Here is a 26,840-nt window from a genome sequence, read left to right on the forward strand (position 1 = left end):
GTAACAATAGGTACAACAAAGAGAATCATGGCATCATAAGGTCCGGTTGATACAGCAGTGGGACAATGGGCCTCTGAATAATGCAAAAGTACATTTAGGAGTAACTGGACAATATGAAATAGTCCTCCTGAACTAATGACACGTGGTAAAGGAGTCGTGGGGCTATGATTCTTTCTGCATTTTAGCATCTGACCAAAAGTTCTATGTGACATGATGTGAGTTTAACTTAGATGGTTCAAAAACGTGACAGGCAACTAACACTCTGCAGAAGAAAGATGAAGCAGTGCAGAGTTCATGAACTGCCAGGACATCCAAGGCAAGTGACATTCTGAACGTGCACATATCCCCCCCGCCACAGTAATATCTAGGTATCTAATTTTTAGTGTCCAAAAAGAATCATAGGAATTCTGTAGCAAGATTCGTTCCTAAAAAAGTGATGAGAGTTCTGTGGAAGGGAATAACTGAAAGTGACCAGATTAAAGTCCAGGAAAACTTGCTTCTGCTCCTCCAGGAAGGGCTTAATAACTCACAAGAAGAGGCACACTGACCCTTCCTTCACAATCCCAGGAGACAGGACAGCGTGTAGCTGTAGAAATCAAGACTTGAGTTCCTGTTCATCCACTAGGCATTTGGGGCCATGCTCAACCTATAAAGTCAAGGGAATGTTAATACAGCACTAATTACGGCTGAAGAGGCTAGAAATTCAGGTTGGCAGGAAATTTACTAAGCCAGGGGCCAGCCATGCATTGCAGAGTTTGTTATACCAAACACCTGCCCATTCCTTCCCTTCAGATTCCCAACACACAGCAGAAGCTGGTTGGGTATGAGGCCAGGAAATGACAGAAAGGGAACTCTCTTACCTGGCTGCTCCATACTCAGGGGGATGCTGATACCTCATCAGTTGCCCCTCTGTTCTCCCTGGCTGGTTCAGACGATGCTCACTATAGAAGTGCCCTGGCTCTTGGGGCTTGCACACTACAGACTGGGGTGGCATGCCCTTGAAGGGATACTCTGGTGGGGGGCCTCGGTGTTCCATGCCCTTCAGGCTATGCTGGCTGGGAGGTGGCCCCTGGGCCTTGTAGAATTCACTGGAACTTGTGGGAGTCTTGTAGAGGTCACTGGGTTGTGGTGGGGAGAGGGGAGCGCTGGTGACAGGTGGATGGGCCTTAACTCCACTGGTGGCCAGTGACATCTGCATTAGTCGTTCACTTAAGGAGCGGACATGTCCTTGCTTAAGGTCTCTGAGTCCTTCATCCTGGTGCATCTTCCCAGGATTGAGCCGCTGCACCGATGGGCGTCCCTCGGTCCTCATCTTCTGGTTGGTGACTCCAGTGACATAGAAGGCAGCTCCAACACTGGCATGCTGTTGGCCCCGAAAGTACTGGGATTGGACCTTGGCTTCTTCATAAGTTGGGAGTTCTTCGTTATTCTGCATTCTAGGGGAGAGCTGCTTCTCCATGATGATGTTTTCTGCCTGGATTTCCTGCCCCTGGGGTTCTTGTCGAGCAGCATGAGCCACAAGCTGTTGGTGGTGGTCTTGGGGACTCAACACATCATTCTGAGGGCCTGGATTCCCACTGCTACTGGGGAAAGGAGGGCCATTCCCTGTGGCTTGCTGGTGTATGGCAAGCAGGTTGCGATTCTCATTAGGATTGCCATAGCGAAGCTGCTCTTGTAGCAGACGCTGCAACACTGTGGTTCCTCCACTTGGCTGTTCTTCAGAATTTCTCATCTCTATTGCTGGTGGTGCCTTGTGAAGAGAGAGAGAAATTGGGCACCTGGGCTGCCCTTGACCTGGGAAGGGGAAACAGGAAGCTTAACACCCAGTTGATGGATAAATCATTCCTCTAAAGGGGAAGAAAGTGGGTATTTGGGGGTGAGGATTCCACTCCAGAGACAAAGGAGAGAATTGAATCTAGAATTAATAGGTTAATTGTTGGTGACTCCTGGCTCTAGCATTGATATGAGGAACTTGGGGGCATAAGAGCTCACTGTTTCCTCTTTCGCTTTTAGCATGGGTTAAATATCCAATCTTGACTTAACTTCTAAAAGAACTGGGGAGACCTGGAACAGTCAGGTAGGATGACCAGAGAGGGCAATTCTCCTAGGTCCTTACTCAGAAGGTTCGTCTCTCTGTATTCTATTTAAATGAAAAATCCAACTCTGATGGCCGTGACACTGGGGGCAGGCCAGTAGGGGGAATTTACCCCACAGGCAGGATCTGTAAAGCAGGTCATCATGTGAAGGGAGCTACAAAATGCCAAATAATAACTAAAATAAATAAGAGGTGAAGAGAGCTTGGCTTGCACTGAGTAGAAATGATCCCCACTTGACGCAAATCGTTTTCTCTGATCTCATAAAACTCTAAAACATAGCTTTTTCTTAAAAAAAAAAAATCCTTTTTGTATTGTCCATTTTGGATTCTCCTTGGCTTAATAAGAGAAGGGCTTGAGATAACTGCTATTGACAAAATTTCTCTTTCAGCCATCCAGGAATAGTCATTGAGGTTTTTTTTGTTTTTTTTGTTTTTTTTTTTTTTTGGTGTTGTTGTTGGCTAGGAGGAGCTTAAATGGGAAGCCCTCTTTCATTTGAAGTGTGCCTCTGACAGCATTTAGAAATTGAAAAAGAAAAAAGGTCATCCTTCTAGAAAGGGTACGATTACCGTATCCCTCCCCCTCCACCACCACCACCACTAATTCTTCTTAAGGAAGAAATATGGGTTGAGTGAAACAGGTATTGGTAGTAAGACAACTCAAGATTCAAATTCTAATCATGATAATGGATTTATAGGGTAACCTAAGCAACTGATTCCTCTTTTCTTGTCTTCTATTTTCTCACCTGAGAAACTAGTAGTAGGTGACATCTCTATTTCTCTCTCTCTCTCTCTGCAGGGTATAGGACACACAAATTCATCAGAGGCTCATAAACTCTTTGGACAGAATCTGTCATGTGAAGTACTGCAATTCAACACTCATGTTCAGTAATGAAAGTTTTACTCTAAGGATCTTAAGTGGTGTTGGAGCATGGGCATGATGTCACAGAAAAAGTCACAGTAAAGGTCAACCTAACCAGCCTCAGGTTCTTAGATGAGAACTCTGGAATCCTGGTTCCCAGGCTCTGATTTCTATGATATCAAACAGCCTCCAATCTCTCTGGAAACATGATCCCTTTCCTTTAGTTGTGCAGGGAATGGCCAGAAGATGTGTATGGTGGATAGAAAATGGTCATCTTCTCTTCTTTTTTGCACTTCTTGCATGATTACTGCTACCTGGTTTCCAATTGTTCTAAGGAGCAGTTTGACCCCACAGTTAACCTTCCAAAGGCCCTTTTTAAATCCCATTCATCATATTCTCTGGGGAAAGGGTGCACCAAAGGGCCGAGCAGCCTGCCCTTTCCCTCCCTCCCTCCCAGTGACCATCTGGGACTCCTGGATTTAAACTGTCAGACTGGGATTTTCTGATAGGCTGACAAACATAACATGTAAATCTCTTTTGGTGCCTTTAAACTGGGAAGATGACTACCAAACTACCTTTCCTCTCTCAGAAAATGGAAACGGGAGCATGTATGGTTAAACAAAATCACTTGCAAACCCATCCTACAAGGCAGGGAAACCCAGACATTGAGCGGCCCCGGACCCTGAAAGTACACCACCCCCTCCCAGTCCACACCCGCCCCACCCTGCACACACACATACGCTCACACGCACACACAGGCGTGCACGTGTGTGTGCGTGCACGCGCGCACACACACACGCTCACACACACACACACACAGATGGTGCATACCTATTTCTGCTTTCTTTTAGGCTTAAAGCCTTGATCAGGATAGGGAATTCTTGCTTATGAGCAGCTCCAGAAACCGCAACGGCAGATTCCCTCTCCCCTAACACTCAGGTTCAGGGTAAGCGCCGCCAAGAGTCCAACCACTGGTCACTCTGAAATGTTCAGGAGGGGGAGGGAGGAAGAAATAAAAACGTCGTTTCTATTTTGCCACCAATGGCCAAAAGTTCACCAAACCAGTCCTTCCAAGGGAATGACTTCTCCTCCCGTATGTTTGCCTTTTATGTGAGTGGCAGAATCCATTTCCATTAGGACAAAAAGAAACCTCACTACCAGCAGCTGTGTTCAGGAGGTCAGCCATTTTCCAGAGGATGGAAATGTTCAGGTCTGGGACTGGAAAAGATTGCTCTGTTCTAGCCTCATGGCCCCCAAAAGCTGCTGCTTCCACTCTGAGTTGGAATGGTGGCTGAGGACAAAAGACAGACCCAACGTCACCTGTAGGGTGTGACCTTGAAACTGCTATCAGCAGGGGGGCACATGAGTGAGGCTCATGGCCCCACATCCCAGGAGGGAAGGCAGTCATCAGAAGGCAGGTTTTTGATTTAAAAAAAGGGGGGGGGATACTCTGTGAAGCTCCCAATTTAACTGCCACAGCCTTAGATGGGCAGAGGAAAACCAAAACTTCTTTTCCACCAAATCATTAAGTAGTTATTGCATGCTGGCTATTCCAGACGTTTGCCAGCCTCGTGCCAGACACAAGGAAGGATACAAAAGACACACATCTGGTTCCTACCCTCACAGAGCTTACAATCTGATTGCCGGCCGGTCCATTCTTACTGGAGTAGCAAAGGTGATCGCTCTTCTCAACACACAGCAGCAACTCTTCTCCAAGGACAAGATGCCTCCCTCCACTTGCTTTCTCAGCACTTCCATGGCCCCGGCATCTCCCCAGAAGTAAACTCCTAGGCTCACATTATAAGGGCTAGATGCAAATGCCCACCACGTATGGATTTGAGATAGTCCTCATTTTTAATTACTGCGTTGGCCCTCTGATAAGCCCTGCAGGGCCAACCAAAATGATTATGAAACTGAGGAGGTTGTGTTTAGGTGAGATGCACATGATCCACATTCCTATTTTCTGTCCCAGCCTAGCCATGACTCACTCATGTCACTTGAAAGAAAGGCTTTAATCCACATCAGAGATGCCATTTGAAGAGCAAGGCAATGCAAAGGAAGCGCACAGCGTCTCTGTATTTTGGGAGCCTGTCCAAAACATCCAAGTTAAAAAAAAATCCACAAAACCACACAGTGATTAATTTAACATTATTTCCTTGCAATGTTGCCAAAAATAAAGTGAAGAGATACAGAGTGAGCAAACACGGAAATCTGTCTTTCAATCTTGTTTGGGCCCAACATATAATCACAATCAAAAGCAAAATCATCTCCAATCTGCAAGGTAATTATTTTAGGGGGTCTTCCCTAATTTCAAAGCAGAGGAACAACTTCTAGTTGGAATCAAAGCTGAACTATTAACAGAGTGTGGTAAATAACCACCGTGCTTCTATTGTGCGATTCTGAACAAAACAGTTGTCTTTTTTTTTTTTTTTTCAACCAAAACATGCAGAAAACAGCCTGAGGCCTTTAAACTTGAGCCCCTGGCGAGAAAGCACCATACAATTATTTTCCAGGACGATTTCGATTCTTCATGCCGATTTTGACTGGCTTGCTCCTCATACCTAGCTTCTCACAAAGAAAACTTTCCTTGTCCAAAATCTTACTCTCTTCCCTTAATTTTGTCCCCTCTCGTCCATATCCTTTTCAAAACCCAAATCACTTTATGTCAACCGGACACAGATTGTCCCTCCCCACCACCCCGCCCCCTGGCCTTTTTTGTTTCTGTCTAAAAGAGGAAAAGAAATCAGCCTAAGAAAAAAAGCTGTGCTGATTCCTCTCCAGTGTACTGATTTTTTTTTTCTTCAAGAACTTATGTTCGTCTACATGTTAAGAGTCACATAAGAAGGAAAACACTACTCCATTTATTTATTAGAGAAAGGAAGGGAAAAGATTCCTTGTCTCATGCGCAAGAACTAAAATAGTATGAACTCTGCAACCTTCAATCTGCCCGCAGCTTTAATCACGCCACTGCCAGGGTTCTGACGTCATCTTCAATCAATAAAATAACTTTGTTTCTCCTGGACAAACAGACTGTCCCCGAGGATATTTGATATGGGAAGAAAGGCTTTCCAATGGTTCTCTCTTTAAAAATACAATTTGAATCTATATATTCAACTCTGCTGTTAACAACAACAGGGCAGCAAGGCCAAGCTAAATTCTTACTGTATCTGCAGTCATCGGCCTCTCCCAGTATACCTCGGTCAAACCCAGTTCTGGTTGAACCAAAACACATGAGTGAGAGTCCAGATGTTTCTCAAGCCACGTCCCAGAAAAAGCAACATTACAAGGTGGCCAGGGTAGACCAAATTCCTACCCTTCAAATAAATTTTGAAATATGCCTGTAAGATTTTCTTTCTATCCCTTCTACCTCCTCTTCCTATTCTTCCCCCAACCTTCACTCCACCAACCAAGATGAAGAACCTAAGTCTAGGAAACCTGTGTCTCTGCTAAATCTCAGTCAACTTGTTCTGGACAGTTCTACTTTGAGCTAAATGTAAAGGAGCCAGTTCAAAGTTTCCCCTATGTCTACATATCTACGTGCATATATTTGTGCAGAAAACACACACACCACACATGCGCGCGCACACACACACACACACACGCAAAACCTCCCACACAAAGAGAGAGGCAAAAAAGCCCTCTAAATTCTCTCGTGTCTCCTCAGGTTGGTCCAGGTTTTGGCCTGAAGTGTCCTAGAGAACACCTTGCCCAACAGTCTTGCAACCCAGGATACTAATTCATTTCCTCTGGGAGGTAAGAAATAATAATCCCTTTGCAGGTTATCTCTAACCTTTCAGTGCATGACGGGCAGAGAGTATAAACGCTATGGTTAAGGGCCTGGGTCTAGATTCACACTGCTTAAGTTCAAATCCTGGATCTATGGCTTATTAGCTGGCCTCATACATTTCTTCTGACCTCCTTAAATCTCATTTCATCATTTTCAAGATAGGGATAGCAGTGCCCATACCTCACAATGTTGTTATAAAGATTAAGGGAGGTAACTCATGTAAAGTGCTAAGCACAGAGCCTGGCACAAAGTAAAGGCTCAATAAAATCTATTAATATTATTATTTCAAAGTGGCTTTTTTTTCCCTAGAAGACTACAGCAAATTTATGAATTAAGGTTTTCTTTAAAACCTTTATCTACAACTCAGTCTTTGTGCAGGGGTTCTCAGATCAGCGAAGGCCAGAACTAGAAAGACTCTAAGGAGACCATCTAGTGGTCCAACCCCGTCTTTCTGTATATGAAGGTACAAGAGCTTAACAAGGGTCAGAGCCTGGGCCAGAATGCAGGTTTTACGACTCCCAGGGCAATAGTCCTTCCACTCTAATATATTATCTAGCATATTAGTGTAACATAGAAGATGCTTAATAAACATTTATTGAATTGAACTGACTCTGGTTTTAATAGACTATAAACCTGGCTCAATGTTACCACCAATTTTCCAATTCCATCCGAAGTCAAATGTTAACAGCAGGAGGAAAAATTCAAAGAGGTGAGAGAGAGAGATGTGTGTAGGTAGAAGCATGGCAGAAGGCCCTTGCAAAATCTTTCTTCTTTAGGTCAAGATTTGTAGGTGGGATGGAGAGTAACATGAACCTCCACTGATCAATGTCTCCAGGCCCATGTTCTTGGTCCTGCCAACATCAAACCAACTTGGAACTTGCCCTTATGTAAGTCCAGTGCTAAGAAAAGGCTTTGAGTTGGTCCCACCTCTTTGCTTCTAGCTCTACCTCTATCTAGATTATGTTGGAAGATTATTTTAAGAACCACAGCAAGGCCTTGGCATTTCCAAATCTTACTGACAATCAGTGTCAGGTATCAGTTTCTGAGATGGTTAACTCAAAGGTGTGGCCAACTGGATCCCAGTTCTACTTTTCTGTACTCTAAAGCAATTAACTTGAACATGTTAATAGGCAACAAAGGTGATTAACCCTGAAGTGTACATGAACAGTGACATACTGAGTAACAAGAAGAATCCTGTTGCCACCACCACACCACCTCCCTCCACACACACCCATTCCAAGGGAGGAAGAGGGCATGTCATGACATCCCATTTCTCCTTACCTCAGAAAAAGGAAAAGCAGTCCATGAAATCAGACTGAGCATAACCTGAGAAAACTTTAGGAATATACCTAGAAGATGCCTGCTTTACCAATTTCCTATCTTCGATGCCATACTACTTACTTTTATTTTTGTTTCTACTTTTACAAATAATATAAACACAACGTGCAAATATTTATAATGAAGAGGAAAAAAATCGCTCAAGGTCCCAGCACCTCAACCTAAACGTTGTTACCAATAAAGAATATTTCCTTCAGTTGTTTCTATGTGTATTTGTGTTTTTACAAAGCCATGAAATATTGACATATGTACAATTTTGGATCCTATGTTTCACTTCCTCATAAGCACTTTCTCCATGGTATAGACTGTGGTGTAGACTTCATAACAAACATTGCAATGACTGTGTCATAGTCCGTGACAGGAGTGTATCAAGACTCACTTACCCATTCTCCAATTATTAAGACATTTAAATTGCTTTCAATTTTGTGCTAGTCTAAATAATGTTACAAAAACATCTTTAAGACTTAGCCCTTTTCGATATTTTGGATTGTTTCCTAATGATAGAATCCCACAAGTGAAATCAATGGGTCAAGGTGCACGAATGTTTTTAGACGGCCCACTAAAAAAATAAAAGTAGCAAAACACCAAAGCCCCATGAAATCTCTCCTTCATTTAATGAAGAGTTCTCCTCTCCCATTTTTCCACCAGGGCAGAGCAGGACTCCTGGGAGGGAAAAAAGCCAAGAGAAGCAGTGTAGTATCCCAGCGACTTGTGAAATGGCAGAGTGGAATGTGGGCTCCCCTGTGAATCCAGCTTGCATGCACTTGCCCCAAATTGCCACCCGGCCAAGAAGCTAATTAGTAAAAGCATCAGGTGGGTGAGAACAGGTTCATGGCCTGTAATGGCTTATATCATGTTTCATTTTTGCCCTTGGAAAGATCTGACAGTCAGCTTGAAGACATTCAGTTCTAGTGACCCAGCATGCTACAGTCTGAGAATTAAATTTGTTAGTTTTCAGATACCAATCTTCCCTATATCTTAAAGGGTATCTTTCTGTTTAGAACTAAGCATACATGACCAATGAGCCTCTGTTTTCAGCCACAGGTAAGGTGGCACATTTAAGGTCAGCCCTGTTTAATGTTATATGACTAAGTGGCACCTGTCTGAAATGGTCAATGTGTTATAGACAGAGGTTTATTTGCAGACCCAGCTGTAAAAGTCATCCAGTCCTAAGCAGAGAAGGCAACAGGCCAGAGATGCCCTGGCTTAGCAAGAGCAGACCCAACAGGCATTTCTTTCCTGGGCTGCTTAGTCAGAGCCCTCAGAAGAGGCCAGGTCCACATGCCACCTTCCCCTTGAAGGTTTTTCTCTAATCCTCCTCCATCTTCCCTCTGCCCCCAACTCAGCCCAATATGGAAAACTAATTGTCTCTTGTTGGTGTTGCCACTGGACTTTGTACACAGCTCGACTGCAGGACTGTCACACACACACGATGTAGTTTCCACAAACTTTTACTGAGCGTTTGCTGTAGCCAGGCATTGGCTAGGCCCTAGGGTGGATAAAAAAGAGAAATAAACCACAGTCCAGTCCTCATGAAGCTCCCAGTCGAGCAGAATGGGGACAATCCAATGGGAAGCTCTGGCAATGCAGAGGACCCTGCCAAAAACTCTGGGCCACCTGAGCAAAGCTTCCCAGAGGAAAAGGCCATTAAGCTGAATAGGAGACATCTGATAACCAACTTGATGTTGGGGAAGTTGGAAAGGGAGGAGCCTAAGATAGGATGAGATAGATCTTTGGGAGTCATTAGCATACGGATAACAGGTAAGGTCAAAGAGTGGGCTAGAACATGTAGGGCGGGAGCAGAACAGAACCAAGGATGAAACTAAGGACGGACCCTCGGGAGAAACCATCATTCAAGGGTCAGGTACTTTGCAAATGTGGTAATGAGAGAGAACTTTCTTTATTTACCCCAGTGCCTTGCCCACCCCGCCTCCCATACCTTCAATCTAGATGTTGGAATACATGCTCCAGGGACAGAAGTCCGCAGTTACAATGCAGAGAGGAAGACGGAGAGAGAGAAAGAGAGAAGTTAATTTTGTATCCTAAGCTTCTAAGTACCAAGGCAGAAATCGCTCTAATAGTTTGAGCCAGAAATGGAAGATCTTAGAGATCACCGGCTGGGTGCATGATTTCCCTCTGTATCCTTCCCAACACCTACAACGTTAACTGGCACCTGAAATACCCAGAAGAACTGCATATTGCATGTTGAGTAAATCACAACTCCCCAAAGACTTTGCTGGAGGCAACAGAAAGAGAAGACAAGGCATGAAAGACATGGAATAGCAAGAACAATAATTCTGTTACCTTTAGTTTCTCAGCTTTTCTTCTAAGGAGACAAAACCTCTTTCACTTCTGTTATCCTACTTGTCCTTCTCCACCGCTCTGTGAGGAAATAAAGGCAGATGTGATTGATTCCATTTCACAACTGGAGAAGGCTTTAAGCCCAGAACAGATAGCTAATGATAACTCATTTGACCAAGGTTTCACCGTGGCTTACTTGTGGGGCCAGGATCAGAACCTAGGTCTGATGACTTCCTGCCCTCTGCAGGGTCACCAGACACAAACCTCTGTGGACCTGACTCTCCATTTTTTAAGAGGACAGTTCACAAGAGAAACTCGTTAGGAACGCGAAATTCTCTCTGGACTCTACCGTATCTTGAGCAAGCCAGTGCGCTGCACCCTTAAGAAAAAACCTAAGACGTTTTCCCGTATCGACACTGGAGCGGTGAGGTGTAATTTGCAGTGATGCTGCGCTAACATAATTGGGAGTTCCCTGTGCTGCTCTACCCCTTTTGAAGGGAGCCCCATCTGCCTTCAGTCTGGTTTTTGTGTCTGAGTGGGGCTCAGGTGCTGACTGCAGGTGTGGCATCCAGCAGGTGCATGGACGGGAGCCAGAGTTTCATATCTTCATACCAAAGGGTTTGAGTCACTCCCCAAAGGCAGCCCCTCCTCCTCACACTGACTTGCAAGCCCCAGGAACCTGTCTTGACCGAGTTGCCATTGCAAAACTAAATCTAGACTCTGCCTTCCCAGGAAGGCCTAGGGTAAAATCAGTTAAAGTACAAATCTTATAACCCAGCCAACTTTCCCACTCTCTGAAACTAGGGTAGGCATATGCTGCAGGCATAGCATCAGGGGATATATGTACAGAACGACTGTTCCCTACTAGCTATGGAGAAAAGGGGGACCACAGCAGGCCCATATTATGTGTTTAGTACTTATTCTATTGCAGATGGCCCTGAAACCTCATGTGTAAGTATTCATTCCTCTAAAAAACACAGAGTACAGTAGAAAGAACGCACTAGGAATCCTGGACTCCAGTTGCCATCGTGACCAGTCTCCTCCAGGCTGCCAAGAGACAACCACTTAGCCTAGTCACAAAAAGTACCAGGTCAAAAAAGTCATCACATTGCCCTCATGGAAGCCCAACTGAGAGCCTGGGGCAGAAAGAATGCTCTTTGGGGATAGAGGGGGTCATCCAAATTTCCTTAGCTGCAAAACTTGTTTGCTTTTAAAAAAACAATTTGCCCCCCACCAAAGACATACACACACACACACACACGCACACACGCACACACATACACACGAGCAAAGAGAAACTAATTGCAGGGAAAAAAAAAACAAATGTTACCTTAATAAAATGGCTTATTGTCATTCATCATATTTTTCCAGTTCATATGGAAGACTCAAATTAATAAGCTTTGGTTTACAGCCGGTGATCCCAAAAGTAAAACTGGTTACTAAACTAAAATGTGATCACTGTATATAAACAGAGTGAAACAAAATTCTGAAGTGAAAACCTAAATGTAATAAAGAGGAAATTAGACTTCTTCAAAATAGGCTATCTAATAATTTTCCCCATCTGTGAATTTTATCTTAGTTTGCTGTCACATGGAAAGAAATGCCATTAAGTCAATGCAAATCCTGCCCCTTGAAAACAACCAAAATGAGTAAGTGATGTACTAATTAGCTTCCTAATGGGGAAGGTTTTAATTGAACTATTCTATAACAACCTTCATCAAAGTTTCCAGGGCAACTTCATAAAAGGATGTCAAACCTGGCCCATATTTTTATCCCCTTAAAAATAATTCTTGATGCACAGAAACACAGAAAGCTTATTTCTCTTCAATGCTGTTAACACTCAGGCCACTACATTTTCTGATGTCAGCAATCCCCTTCCCACAAATATTCCAAGTATGCACCACCGTCATTCTCCTTTCAATTATGTGGTTTCTCTGCTCCTTTACTGATTGAGTCCAGGCCTCTCAGATAATGAGAAGCATGTGCAGGGAAAATATGCTCTTAAAAAACACATACATCAGTTTCATCTGCATTATTGGGGGGGAGATCATTTGTCCATATCAAAAAGATCAAAATGTGAAGTTTGCTATGGGATATATAAAGGAAAAAAAAAGATCAGCACCAATGCCTAAAGTTGGGGGGCAGTTATGGTGATCTGAAGCAACACCAGTAAGAATAAGGGAGACCCCCCAAAATCCACCCTTTCTAGCTTGGCCACATGTATATTTAATGTTATCTTAATGTTGCTTTGGGGGGTATTTGAGTTCTGACATACACATGGAAATGAGCCACGAATTGTACAGCAAGCATAAATATTCCATCATTAATAAAAACCAGCTGTGTATAAAACACTACAACGGCTGGGTTTCAGTGACTGGCTATCATCAGTATGTGTCACAAGCAAATATTACTCAAACCTTTCTCCCTTAAAACACACACACACATTCACATACACAGACACACGCAGAAATTTGTTGTACTCTTTTTAATCTTTTGGAAGAGCTTTGAAGAACTCACTGATCTCTATGGCACATTTCAACTAATGTCTCTTTTCGAAGTAATTTTTCATCACCCTGGAAGATGCTAGAGTCCTCTTATTAGAACTTCAGCTTACCACATAGAATGAAAATGTTTAATTGTTTTTTAAGAGCCAAGAGGGTCAATAATACAAATGTTGGGATGATCAGTTATAGTCAGTAAGGCAATGGGGCACCAAAGGGCGCTGCAGGCTATAAGAGAGCAAAGCTCATTAAAAGCAAACACCTGCTCAGGACCTTATAATAAACCTGCTCTGCCATCATGCAAACACCTTTCATCCAATGACCTCGAAGCATGTGTCCAATATGAAGCATGCCCAACCACCTCTGTGAAGTATTAATATCTCTGCTTCCCAGAAGGGTAACTGAAGCTCAGAGCAGCTAATTCATTTATGCTTGGTCACATGGCAAGTCAAACAGGGTTGGGCACAGAAACCCAGATCCTGGCTTCAAGTCACACAGTCTAACGATATTTCATGGAGTTGGGGCAATAATGAAAGTGACTTTACAAACATCAAGAGCAGCCTATAGCGTTAAAAAAAAAAAAAAGGAGATTTTCAAAAACTATCTTCGGAGGTATTAGCAAATATATCCATCTGCATTTTCCCCATGAATACATATCATAAAAAATGTACTTAACTTGGAGCTTTCTAAGGACTAAAAACCCATACTTCACTTTCCTATTCTGGTTAAAGAAATTTAATCTAATTTACGATGAGCCACTGGTTTCCAGGAATGAATTCATCCAAAATGGAGATCATATGTATATTATACCTTCTCTTTTTCAAAGGAAAATTAAAAGACCGGGTAACTGAACTCCCACTGTACAGGGAAGGCCTCAAATGAAGAACCCATTATGTGTGGGTCATTCTGCCACACCTATACCTCTTTAATTGTCTCAAATCCTTAGTTTCCTTACTATTTTTTAGTCTAATTTTCAACATTATTTTCAAAGCCATGAAACAGAACATTTGTGCTTTCCCGCTTTTCCTTTCTCATTGGGGAAATTTTATAGTCTACTCAAACTTGTACTTTCTTGATGGGATATCATGATACAGTGATTTAAGAATCCATTGCTAATGGTTTAGACAAAGTAAACAGTGGAACCTAGTTTTCTTTTTTGCTTAAATAGAATGGGGGAGGGGTAACAGGAGGTCAAGGGAGTGGACTGAACAGCCTTGCTAGATACATGAACACCCTTAAATCACAGAAAGCGTTAGGGATTACTTACTAAATCTAGAGACTAATTAAATATTAGTCTCTCTTGGCATTCGAGGAACATACATACATGATTCTTCATGCATACTCAGTCAGGTTCTCATTTCATTCTTCCCCACAGGTTTACAAAGCTAAGTCTTAGGTGAGCACTTAGTTAAAAGAAACTTTGTAAATTTCTGTGACCCACCCCCAACTATGTAAAGGAACTAGGAAAAATGAAAGTGGGTGATCCGTTAGAACGATGGGATTCTTGATGAAGTTTTGGGCAGGATCCTAGCTTTTTAATTTGATATGTTGTTAAAACACAAAACAATGCATTTATATTGATATATCTTTTTAGGCTTTTTTTTTTTTTTTACATCCAGATTATTACATGATTGTATTTCTAACAATTGTTGTACCTCATTCTAGTAGGAATCATTCACATTCACATCACAAGTAGAGGTCTAGGAAGGGAACCATAAACTTTTGAGAAATGGTTCTCAAAATCACCCTGTCCAATTTCTCACCATTTACAGAGGAGGACCTGCCAAGGGTGGTAAACTAAGTTAGAGGTGGGCCTAGAGCCCAGGTCCCATTCACCAATAGGCTCACTAGGAAAGCTTATTATAGATTCTTCTACTAAAAATGGCATTAGTTGCTGTTATTTACCAGAAACAATTTTCTGGATCCTGGGATTATTCAAATACAATAACTAGAATTAAATTTTGTAACCTATGTGGGGTAGACAGTCCCATCCTTAGACTTATCAAAATCTGTGAAGTCTGATTTATCTCCAGAAAGTCATACTAGCTCCCTTCTACAAGTGGTTGTAGGCTGGAGCTAAACGTGGCCAGCATTATTACAAGCCAGAATGATTTAGACAATTAACTCCATCCCATATAACAAAAAGATTTCAAAGGCCAAATAATGGCCTCACTTAATTCAAGCTATAATCATTACAACAAAATTCTAATGTCTTCCTTTATGCAATAAATATGTTTCTGAGAAGGCCCAGTTATAGTGAATTTTTATATATCAAGTCATAGCTCAAAGGCACGAACTAGGAAAGCTAGTTTTTCCAAAGAAACCTGTAGTGGGTTCTTTTAGAAAGCAAGTGACCTCCTTATTTTCCTTTTTTTTTTTTTCAGTTCAGATTTTGTGTGTTGTGTGAGGAAGGGGCAACTTCCCTCCTTTCTCTGGGTTCAAGGGGGTCAGAAGCTGACCATGGAGGAGAGTGGTGCAGGGTGGGCAGCCTGTTTTAATGCCCCCTTAGGTCCTGGGACCAAATTCTAACCTTTGACTTGGGGGTGGGACCCTAGATTTTGGACCAAAGTCCACAAAAGCCAGCAAGGAACGAAGAAGTAAGCAAGACTGAGGACAACACGTCATAGAAAACCACCAACAAAAATTCCTGGGGACAGGAAATCAATGGAGCACAATTCTGAACAAATTGGTTTAGTCCCAAGCTAATTAATTTGTCAAGCAGATCTCCAAACCCACTGAATCCATGGGGGAAAGAGGTGATGTAATAGGAGATTGGGGAACATTTACCCATTTACCATCTTAAAAGGCTCAGCCACGACCACACACACCTCTCTCCACCCCTTTCAGTGGGTTTTAGCTGCACTTAATGGGTGCAAAGGACAATTTCTTCCAGACAGTCCCTAAGAATAGACTGTTCTCATGCATTCCAAATGCTCAGTCTCCATGGAGGAGGCTACCTGGTCACAAGCATTTCCCAAGAGGGAATATATCCTCTACTTCGCCTCACTGGTAACATCCCCTCCACCCCAACAAAACAAAACAACTTCTAACCATCCTGAGAACTTCGAGGGACTTTTTGGGGGTAAAGGAAAAGAAACCTTAAGAGGGGCGTAGAAGAGTGTGAGAAACTCCTCTTGTCTCCAAATGGAAAAAAAGGCCTTAAAAAGCTGGATCAAAGGAAGAAAGGGGGATGGGGGAGACAGGCTGCTTAATTACAAAGACACCCTTTTAAAGAAGGCACAGGCCCTGGGAGAGGGCTCTTAGGATAGGCACAGAAGCAGATGTACCCACTTAGCATTCTGGCACTCAATGGGACCTCAAGGTCATAGCATCCATCCCTCTGCGTTCTGAATAGAAAGTTTTTAAGGGCATTCTAGAAAGAGTCTCATTCGCTCTTTACAAAACTTCAGAAAAAGCAACTCCACAAAATGCCTTGGGTATGCATCTGTCTAATAATTCCTACTTCACAAACCAGAAATGAGCTTTCAATTTCCAAATCCAAAATAGTATTGAAAAATAATTTTAAAATTTCCTTCTAAAATCTTTTAAAATAGGTAAGCAGATCCACAACTTGCACGTAAAAGTTACTCTACACACAAGCATGGCCAGCGGTTTTACTGCGTATCTAGACCATGAAGTTAGAAAAAGCACTTTCAATTTTACAGAGCCACACAGTTTTCCAAAGAAAGAAGTATCTTAAAATGAAGTATGATGTAGTGACAGAAAGTGTCTGTAAATGACACCGGATATACCCATACAGAATAACTGGAACCTGAGTTATCATCTGTAAATACTCTACAACCACCTGGCTATTAAAATGTCCCAGGCCAGTTATAAAATGTAGTTTGGTCAGGCCAACTTTTCCCTCCCAGCTGATCTGAAAGACGATAGCCTTTAAAATTGTCGCCCTGGCCGGTTCCTTCTCTCCCTTCCTGCTTTCCTTTCCCCCGTTAAAATCAACCAACACAACTATTTAAAAATGTAAGTAAATAATTTGTTCCCAAATAAGCAATGGGTTGGTGACATCTTGATAACAGGTCTTTGAGTACCACCACCCTTCTCATTTTGCCATGCTCGCCCAGTTGGAGATAGGTGGGAGATGGGTGAAAATTTATCCCGCATCCGAAATGGTATTGCAAAGTACTCTTAGCTACTAAATGAGGGTGCGGAAAGGTCTAACCGAGAAGGCTTCACAAAGGCTGGCCCGAGAAAGGGCTTTTCACAAAACCTAGTTCAAGGAGACTTAAATAACCTTAGCCCTCCATTATTGAAGATTATGGTGACTAATTATCTTCCTCTCTGAATAGAAGAGGGTTATATTCAAAAAAAGTTTTAAATGCCTCCCAACTTCTAGTCTTAACGTGGGGGTGGGGGACGGGAGGAGGTTAGGAGAACTACATCAGAAACAACTCTCCAGTCTAAACTACATGCTAGAGATTGAAAATGCTGTTTCTCACAAACATCCCCTTTCCTCTCTCATTTAATTGTATCTAGTCCCTTGCTGCAGATTATTATTACACTACTATTAGTGGCAATTTACCAGACTACAAAGACTGTCACTCTCCCTCTCACTTTTCCTTTTCTTTGTTTTCATGTATCGATAAAATCCATCTTGCTGTTGAAGCACCAGTATACAGTGACCCAGGCTTGGGACCCTCAAGACACCTGCATGATCTTGCAAAACTGGTCACTAACATCTATAAAGCAGATACTGGGCAATCCCGTCCTCACCACATACACACACACATAGACCCAAAAAAAGTGTAGCATTGTAGATTACTCCCAGACTTTAGGACTTCAAGAATTCACAGCCCCCGGGGGAGGGCAGTGTGAGCCCCCACCCCAACTCTAAGCATTCAGGAGGACCGTATCTAGCAATCTGAGATAAGCGCAGACATTCCTTCTAGGTAAATGTAGACCTGAAGTTCCCTCGCTCCTTTTGTGCTTAATTACCTAGAGACCTACAAGGACCCCAGGAGGCAAGGAAGTAGAAGTACCATCAAGTAGTGGTACCCACTAGCATCTCTGTAGGACGGGAAAGGAGCGCACACTCTTTAACCGATTTAAGTTGCTGCTCATCCCGGAAAACTCACGGCCAGCTGCAAAGAAAGTAGAACACACGGGCATCCCCACACGCATCTAGATCGACTCACTCACGCCGAGGGCACGATCAAGTTCATGCCACCATGGATTCCTGCCCCAGTTCCCCGCGAAAAGTAACCATGCGTCTCCTACCCCTGAAGGCACCGAAGACAAGGTGACGACTCTCTGCTCGCTCAAGTGGCTTCAGTCCCGGGCCGGAGGCCAGGGATGGGCAGGGGGAAGCCCCAACTCCCCGCTGCTCCGCTCCTCGCCGCTCCGTCCGGGCTCTCCTTGGTGGCAGTGGACAGGCAGGATACCGGGCCGGAGGGTGGAGCAGCGGATGGTCGGAGGCAAGACAGGCTGGAGGTGGGGGTGGAGGGGGCGGTGAGAACTAAGCGAAGATGAGGCGAAAGAGAGCGGAGATGGAGGAATAAATCAGGGGGTCTACCAGCTTGGGCAGCCAGAAAGCTCCTCGGAAGGAAGGGGCGTGACTGCGATGAAGGCAGCTCCTGGGCAAAGGATGGGAGGTAGGGGAGGGGGACGAATGGGTGGCTTTTCTTCTTGCGGTGAGCGGCTAGGACCGCCCCGGAGCGGGGGGTGGACTAGAGAGTGGGGCGGAGTAGAGGGCGGGGAACGGAGGGAGGGAGCCGGCCCGGACCCTGAGCGGGGGGGGGGGGGGGGGGGGGGGGGAAGGGGGGGGGGGCCGGGGGGCGGGGAAGTTTCAAACAATTGAACGGCGGGGTCCAGCCACTCTGGCGAAAGCGGGGGGTCCTAGCTCTAGTCCTCCCGCTAACGTGGCTTAACGCGCTCACTGCGGTCCTGAGAGGCTACGCAAGCACTGGCTGGGGGGAAGGAAAGGGTTCTGCAAAGACTACAATCATAATCTACGACATGAGCGGAGCGGAGGCGCGTGGGAGAGCCCTGCCGCTCCCCACCCAACAGCGGGAGGAAAAAACACAAATAATAGAAATGCTGAAAAGCAGCTTCTCGCAAAGCCTGCTCAAAATAATGCAGGAAGGAGCAGCGCTCCTTCTTTTTCCTTCCCCTCTTGCTTCCTATTACCAGCAGGCCCCCACCCAGGTCGCAGCTCTGCGCGACACCCTTCTTTCTTCCTCCGCTCCCCCTAGCCTCCCCCTTCCATCTCACCCCCGCGTCCCCGCCCCCCTTCCCTTTGGCGGGCCGCGCTGGGGGTGGGGGTGGCGTGGGCGGAGCTTCGCGGAGTCTCCGCCTCTTGGGAGGGCTGGCCTGGGCGGAGCAGGCCGCGAAGAGTAAGTCCCACCCACCAATCTTTTCCTGCTACCGGTTGGCGAATCCTGGCCCCGGCTTCGCTCGCGATTGGTCACTTGAGTCCTCGATCTGATCTTTTTGTCCCACCCGCCCTGAAAATTAATAAAACTGAACAAGAGACTATTGTCTAGCTCTCCGTTCTCCCCCAGCTACTGCTGAGAAGAGAAAGAAGAGACGCTTGGTTTCTCAGTCTCCTGAGAGAGTGCGACGGTGTGTCGGCTGGCTCCCGTACACCTTTGTGGCACTGTCCGGCCCTCTGGGAATAGGTAACTTTTCTTCCCCCTTAATTCATTAGGCCAGGAGGGGGAAAAAGTACGTGAAGTGTCAATGTGGTGTTCACGTTTCCCGGCTGCCAAAAAAAAATGATACTGTCTGAGAACACAGAGGGTTGAGAACGGCATCCTGGGACACTGAAAATCTCCCATTTTACATCTGGGGAACAAAAGCACAAAGAAAACAGTGTAAGGATAGCAGAATAACATGGAATTTGGAACTAAAGGAAGAACTCATTTTGGACTATAGCACTTAACAGCTAGTTGTGCGACTTTTGTTGAGTCGCTTAACTTCTCTGAGCCTTGATCTTTCTATCTGTAAGTAAAGGCTGTAAGACATTCCCTATTAACTTGACACTGATATATGAAAATAAAATGAATTGTGTGTGAAAACTCTGTAAACCACAGAGCACTCCACACATATGTGTCTTCCTCCTTGCATATGTCCCATGGTGGAGAGTCTTGCATGTGTCCAGGAATCAAATATTCTGCTCCTGTGTTTTAAGCATCTACATCCAAGGTGTGTAGGTTTTGTGGCTTTATTTTTAAAAAGTCAACTCTTTTCCTACAGTTTTGAGGGTGGATATGAAGTCAGATCCCTGCAGTTAGAATAATAAATTGTCCCTTTTCTAACCAGGGTGGGTGAGATTTCTCTTTTAAACAGTTCTGAAGTGGCGCCACAACCTACATCTATTGTGGTGCTGCTACTGAAAGAGGAAATCATGCTGTGTATCTCCGAAGTGAACTTGAGAAAACAAACATGAGGGAACACTTACCATGGAAATCACCATTCTCCACAGATCCATATTTCCTAGAAAATGTTACAAGGTGGAAATGAGTCTAATTGTAAAGGTCTTGACAATGCAGAGCTATTATAATGATCTCATGCCAATAAAAAAGTGACATCCAATTCAAGCCCCTCCCCCCCCAAAGGGAGCCTTCTGAGAGGCCATGGATCAAGGCACACAAGGAAACACTATCTCACTGTGAACGGGGTCCCAGAATATAACGGGGTCCAGGAAGAGTAATAGGCTGGTGGCATGCTGTGGGGTAGCCTGGATGTGCAGGTTGCTCTGCTAGGGCTGCTCAAAGATTCAGAAGCAGGAACAAGTGCAAAGTAGATTCTTGGTGTGATTCAGGTTACAGGTGAGGTGAAGTTATTTGGGTGATTTTCAATGGGGAAAGTAAGATTTTGAGAGTTCAAGACATGGGCACGTGGCTTGTGAGGCAAGGGAAGATTATCCCAGCCTTATTTGGAGGGGTGGACAGCAGAGCTAGATTGGGTAGGTATATGCTGCAGACTACTACTGATCACAATGGCAACAGGATACTTTTTAAAATGAACAATGCTGGTAAAATGGAAAAAGTAACATATGCACATGGTAAAATCAAAACTGTAATGAAAGGAGTAAAAAGTTCCTCTCTGCCACTGTTCTCATAGTCCCTTTCTCCCCTTCTCTCCCTGCCTTTGCACAATCTTCAAAATATATTATTTACTTATAGATGTTCCATTTTGGCATCATCAATCACAGCACACCTTGCATTTCTTTACTCAACAATGTCTCCTACTACTCTTCCATCTCAGGATAACTTCCGTTACTTCATTCTTTTTCATGATAGCTCAGTGTTCCATTGCACAAATGTGCCAAAATTCCTTTATGCATTCCCCTATTGAGAGGCCACGGAGGCTAGTTCCCATCTTTTGCCGTTACAGAAAACACTGGGAAGCAAATCCTAGTAGCAAAGGCATGGTGGCTCTTTGTCGGCTGTCTGTCCCTGGCTTTGAAGTTGCCCTCAAAAGACTTTTCCAGCCTGTCTTCCCTACAGCTACAGGGGCCTTCATGCAATGGAAACCCCTAAAACACTTAAATCCTTTAATACCCCCTCCTCAGATCCCGCCTGGGGCATTGCTGTTCTTCTCCAAATGTGACTTTTGATGGAGTAGAGTCAGCAAGAGCTCTGAATTTAATGGTGGATTCAGGCTGTGCATGAGTCACTTCTCACGCCTGTGGCAAACAACAGGTTTTGTGGTACCTGGGCTTGGCCCAGGTCTTCAAGCGTCTTAGGTGTTCCTTCTCTCCCGCCACGCAAGACTTCCTTTTGTTTTTACCCTGAAAACCCTTCAGTTTGTTTAAACTGGGCTTGAATTTAAAGTTATGCTTTGCCAGCTCTACTTAAAAGGAAGGGGGAGGGGGAGGCCAACATCAACAAACATTGATCAAGCTGCTATTATGGACAGGACTGAAAAAACAAAGAGGGATGAGACTTGGCTCCTGCCTTCAAGGGTATATACAGAAAAAGACAACTAACAAGCATATGCTAAGTGCTAAATGAATGGGATTGACAGTAAAAGCTGTGGAAGTTGAGAGCAGGGAGCGAAAACTAGTTCCAGAGAGTGAGTTTATACAGCAAAGTATGCCACACACATTTAACTAATCCCCAGAGCATCCCTGTGTCTTCATATCCTGACTATAAAATATGGAGAGGCCTCTGGGGGATACCAGAAGAATTAACCACTAACTGTAAAACACCTGTGTAAAGACACTGGGTTGCCTAAGAACATTAAGACCCTCCGTATATTAATAATGGATATAATGATCATTTTAAGCTTATAAATAAAGAGCCTCTACACAAAACCACCTGTCCTGTTTGGCCTTTTTTTCTCTAACAAAATAAAACTCCTCCTTTAACATGCAATAAAAATCAGTGTCTATGCTCTTAAAAAAAAAAAAAAAGGCACCTTAAAAAATCAGTTTCTCCCTTAAAAGAAATTATGCTAAGTGAAAGAAGCCAGACACAAAGGGACAAATGTACGGTTCCACTTACATGAGGTGCCTAGAATAGGCAAATTCATAGAGACAGAAAGTAGCATAGTGGTAAAAAAAAAAAAAAAAAAAGAAAGTAGCATAGTGGTGATCAGGGCCCAAGGGGAGGGTGGAATGGGGAGTTACTGTTTAATGACCACAGTTTCTGTTTGGAATGATGAAAAAGTTCTGGAAATAGATTGTGGTGATGGTTGTACAACATTTGGAATGTATTTAATGCCACTGAATTGTATGCTTAAAAATGGCTAAAATGTTAAATTTTATGTGCATTTTACTGCAATAAAAATTTTTTTTTAAAGGTAACAACTCTCAGGCTAAGTGTCAGGAGACAAGACTGATGATGAGGCTACCTTCTTCTTGGCAGCAAAGGGAGCATGTAAAGGGGACAGCTTGGTTAACACCATGGGAAATGCAGGCCCAATGTGTCCAGGACTTCTGAAAGAGAAACCAGAAGTGAAATGTTTTAATGTAAAATTTCCTGGTTTTTAATTTTGGCAATTAAGAAATGTTCAAACTTTTAAAAATCTGCCCTTTGCATGCAAAATTTTGCCCAGCGTACAGGCAAAGTAGGAAGGAGAACGTGGCTTACTGTAATCTATTCCTCAATCCCTGGCTAGGTTCTTCTAGAGGAAAAGACCACAAAACCATAGTGCTTTGTATTGAGTGGCATTCTCCTCCACCCACCAAGTCAACTGGGAGTGTGAAATGAGCACATCTTCCTCTAATTGCCTGGTGAACCACTAAATCATTTAAATGCATTTAGAAACAAAAGCAGAGGCAAGCACGTACACCAGGGAAAATAAATCCTAAGGATTTATGGCTCCACATAACTCTCCCCTCCCCCTCCAAAAAAGCACCCTACAAAATACATTGGCCAAACACTGGAAAGGAAAAGTAGCCTTCTTGAGGACATCTCCTAAACTCACTCCTGTTTATTCACAAGGATACTGGCCCTGCACATGCAGAAGCCAGCTGATCAGAATATAGCACAGCTTTATCTGAACGGGAAAGGAACAAAGGGACACATATACAATATAAACTCTTCGTTTTGGATTCCTTCTCCCCCCTCTCCACCCTTTGCAAGCATATAAACACCACACACACACACACACACACACACACACACACACACGAGTGCGTGCGTGCGCACGCACACGCACGTGCCTATGCTCACAAACGGTCCAGACACAGGAAGTTTGAAGCCCGATCCATGTGTGGAAAACAGCAATGTGGGAATTCAGGAAACAACACCACAACTGTGCTCTAAGGCCAAGACCTGCTCCAGCATCTGGGAGCCAAGTTACTCCTGGGGTACTTGTGGGCCCCAGCATTTTGGAAGTAAATCGGCTGTAGAAAAATAAAGCTGCCTGCAAGACTATTCCCCAAGCACTTCCTAGGGTCCTGTTTGAGTAACCCGGGTTCGCCTCTTTATGATTTATGCAGGGCTTCACTTCAGCTTAACTAAATACCATATCTCCTTCAGCAGCTTGAGTTTCTGGAAAGGCCCAGGCTGTCCATACTTCTCAGTAGGGTTTGTTTGCAAAGCCCTAAGTTAGCTGGAGCAAGAGGGAGGTGACAAGACCTAGGAACACACATCGAAGTCTGCACTCCAAAAGGTAGGTGGTGGGATGAGAGAAAGAATATGATTTAGTCAATGATAAAAACAAATCCCTGACAGCAAATCAGAGGGAAATCAAATTTCCTGAGCCAGTAAGCTCTTTAACTGTACAGAGTTAGCAGGATTTAAAGGAAGTCCGTCCTCTGACATTACCCTTTACAAATAAACTCTTGATTGATTCGGCTCTCTGTTTCTATAGTTGCCAGAGTGTCTGAGAGCTGTTATCCCAGTTGGAGGAGAAGAAGCCTGGGACAGGAGTGGAGATTTATCTTCCCTGGCACACTGCCCCACTTTAGGAACTACAGGAAGAAGGTAGGTCAATGCCATTCCGGTGTGATTTAAGACAGGCCCACCCTGCCGTCACCAATCAGCCTTCCTTCCCAGTCCGCCATGGTTCTGTGAGATTCACACAGGAAAGACCCTTGTTAAAGTGCAAATATGTAACCAGGGAAGGGTTAAATATTAAGCCATCTTTGGTGTGCTCTGATGGAAAGGGTATAGACTTCTTGGAGTCACTAGAGCCTGGATTCCGGTCACAGCCCCAGTACTTACCAAAGAGATAAATAGCTTAACCACCCTGGGCCACGGTTCCCTCATGTGTAAATGGGGGATAATATTTTTTCCCCCACGAGGAGTTGCTGTGAGGATTAAATGAAATAACACATTTAGGGTTATCTATCATGATGCCTGGCATTTAGTAGCTAGTTAACACAGTTTAGTTCCTCTTGCCCCTCCATTCAGTCTTAGGGAATTCCAGGGGGTAGGACAACAGGTTTGCTTAAGGCCCTCATAATCACTCTTCCCTAGGAACCCTGCTCAGAAGTACAGTGTGGTACTAAGTATATGGGCTTTAGCACCAAAGGGACTTAGTGTCATAGTCTTTGTTCTGTTGCTCACTAGCTGTGTGACTTTGGGTACATTTGGAGCCTGTTACCTCATTCGTAAAGTAAGAGTAACAATAGCACCTATTTCAAAAGGTGGTGGTGAAGATCAAATATATAAATATTAGCTGATTTTGTTATTTGTAGTTTATACGATGTGCTGACTAGTTTACTTTTTATACCAGGCAGTTTCTAATCTAAATCAGTGGATGGTTTTAAGCAAGCGTGTTGAAAATCCTTAAGCAATGAGAGCTATGTGTTCCTGGCTTCCTGGTCTCGGCTAAGGAATTTGGGGGTGATGCTGGAGCAGCTGTGGACATCTCAGTTCCAGGCTGTTGGCCCTCCTCCCCCAAGATTTTCAGTGTTTGGGCAGGATGTGAGCAAAAAGGGACTCGGAGGAGGAGCTGCAAGAGATCCTGGGATAATTGAATATTCTCACTGTGGAGTGTGGGCCTGGGGCACTCAGACCTCCTGCTCTTCAAATCCTGCATTTTTTCTCTGTCCTAGAACTCTTCTTGTACATGTTATTCTTCCTGCCAAGGACACTACACACACCTCCCTCCACTCTACTCTCTTCCCACTCTTCCCGATGCTAACTGAATCTTATTCATTAGGCCTCAACTCAAATATCACTTCTTCAGGGAAATATTCCCTGAGCAGTCACCTCTACCTCAGTCTCCTGTTTATCTTTAAACATTAGTGTGAATTAGGTATTTCCTGCGATAAACTATATCAGAAGTGGTTTAAACATAAAAATAATATTTATTCAGTAGGTGAATTATTCAGCTTTGTCTCCCAATTTAGAAAATTATTGGTCCAGGAAGAAGCCTCAGGCTTATCCTGGAGTTTTGTGTACACCCTGGTGCTCTTTTGCCTACCCCCTTAGTGATGTTCGTGGGCTGGCCCAAGTTAGTTGTTTTTTAGAATTATTCCTGCTCTAGGTGGGGACATTGAACTAGATGATGTGTGGGGTTCCTTGCAACTCTGTACTGCTGACAGTTGTCAGAGCAGTGACAAGTTTTCTGAATGCTGGAGTGAGGAGCTGTATCAGAAGTGTCATCTACATCCTCCTTCCTCCCAGTGCCTTGATCTTGGTGTATAATGGGGAGTTTTGAAGAGTGGTGTGGAAATGTAGGTGTGAACTGTTTCGGCAGAAGGTGGTATGTTTATTTGGTGCCTAGCAAATGAATGCTTCGAGATCAGAAGAAAGGCAGCATAGGCATGAGTGCTGGAGAGTAGATGAATTAGAAAGGCATCAGTGCCTTTGATGGCCAAGAAGATGGTTCCAGATGACTTTATGGACGGTGTCACTTCCTATGCCCCCATCACAACCGTAAACCAGGAATAGATTTTACCAAAAGGCAGCCTAGTATAGTGGAAGAAACAAAGAGATTTTCATTCAGATAGAAGTGGGTTAAGATCGCCACATTCATTTGGCTATGTGACCATGGATAAATCACTTAACCTCTCAAGTCTCAATTTTATAATCTATTGGCTATGTATTGAGAATCCACTATGTCTTCAACACTGTTCTAAGCACTTGGGATGCACTGGTAAACAAAACAGGCAAATGCCTGCCCTTACGAAGACTACATGTTTCAGGGATGTGGGAAGAGTGGGTAGACCTTTAAATCTGTGAAGCTTCATGATGTTGTCCACACAGTCCTGGAACATGGTTGAGTACTCAATAAATGGTAGTTATTATTATTATTTAATAAAGCAATCACCATCTTGTGAAAACAGGTAATTTCAACACAAGCTTAAATTTCTATACAAAGGATTGTCAAAAAGAAACAAAGAAGAAAACTCAGGTGTAGCCAAGTAGTTTCTGTATAAGAGACAAATAGATGGCTTGAACAAAGCACTTGGGATTCTTGCAATATGGTAGTAGCAGGAGGCTTGTATGAGTTTTTCCGTCCTAAGTGGCAATATTTTTTCTACTATGGTTTCCTCAGCAGCAGTTCCATTTGTGGCAAAATTTAGCCTAGGGTGGC

The 26,840-nt window shown here is 43.8% G+C and overlaps 1 protein-coding gene across 4 annotated transcripts in view; it reads right to left on the minus strand.

Moving 5' to 3' along the window:
• The window catches only part of AMOT (angiomotin), a 71,322-nt gene extending 52,815 nt beyond the window's left edge, over positions 1 to 18,507 (minus strand). The window contains exons 1-5 of one of the 4 annotated variants that reach the window (XM_035007397.1): positions 18,117 to 18,507; positions 10,384 to 10,461; positions 10,019 to 10,025; positions 3,786 to 3,934; positions 861 to 1,794 (exon numbers count right to left, since the gene is read on the minus strand). In XM_035007397.1, the coding sequence (XP_034863288.1) occupies positions 861 to 1,732 (872 nt within the window). In that variant the 5' untranslated portion in view covers positions 1,733 to 1,794; positions 3,786 to 3,934; positions 10,019 to 10,025; positions 10,384 to 10,461; positions 18,117 to 18,507. Of the gene's footprint in view, positions 1 to 860; positions 1,795 to 3,785; positions 3,935 to 10,018; positions 10,026 to 10,383; positions 10,462 to 18,034 lie in introns of all 4 variants that reach the window. The other 3 variants (XM_035007387.1, XM_035007414.1, XM_035007405.1) reach the window with 3 other exon arrangements.
• Positions 18,508 to 26,840: the final 8,333 nt, after the last annotated feature.

The sequence above is a fragment of the Mirounga leonina genome, unplaced genomic scaffold, assembly GCF_011800145.1.
Source record: "Mirounga leonina isolate KUSES-001 unplaced genomic scaffold, KU_Mleo_1.0 Mir_101664, whole genome shotgun sequence".
NCBI classification, from domain to species: domain Eukaryota; kingdom Metazoa; phylum Chordata; class Mammalia; order Carnivora; family Phocidae; genus Mirounga; species Mirounga leonina.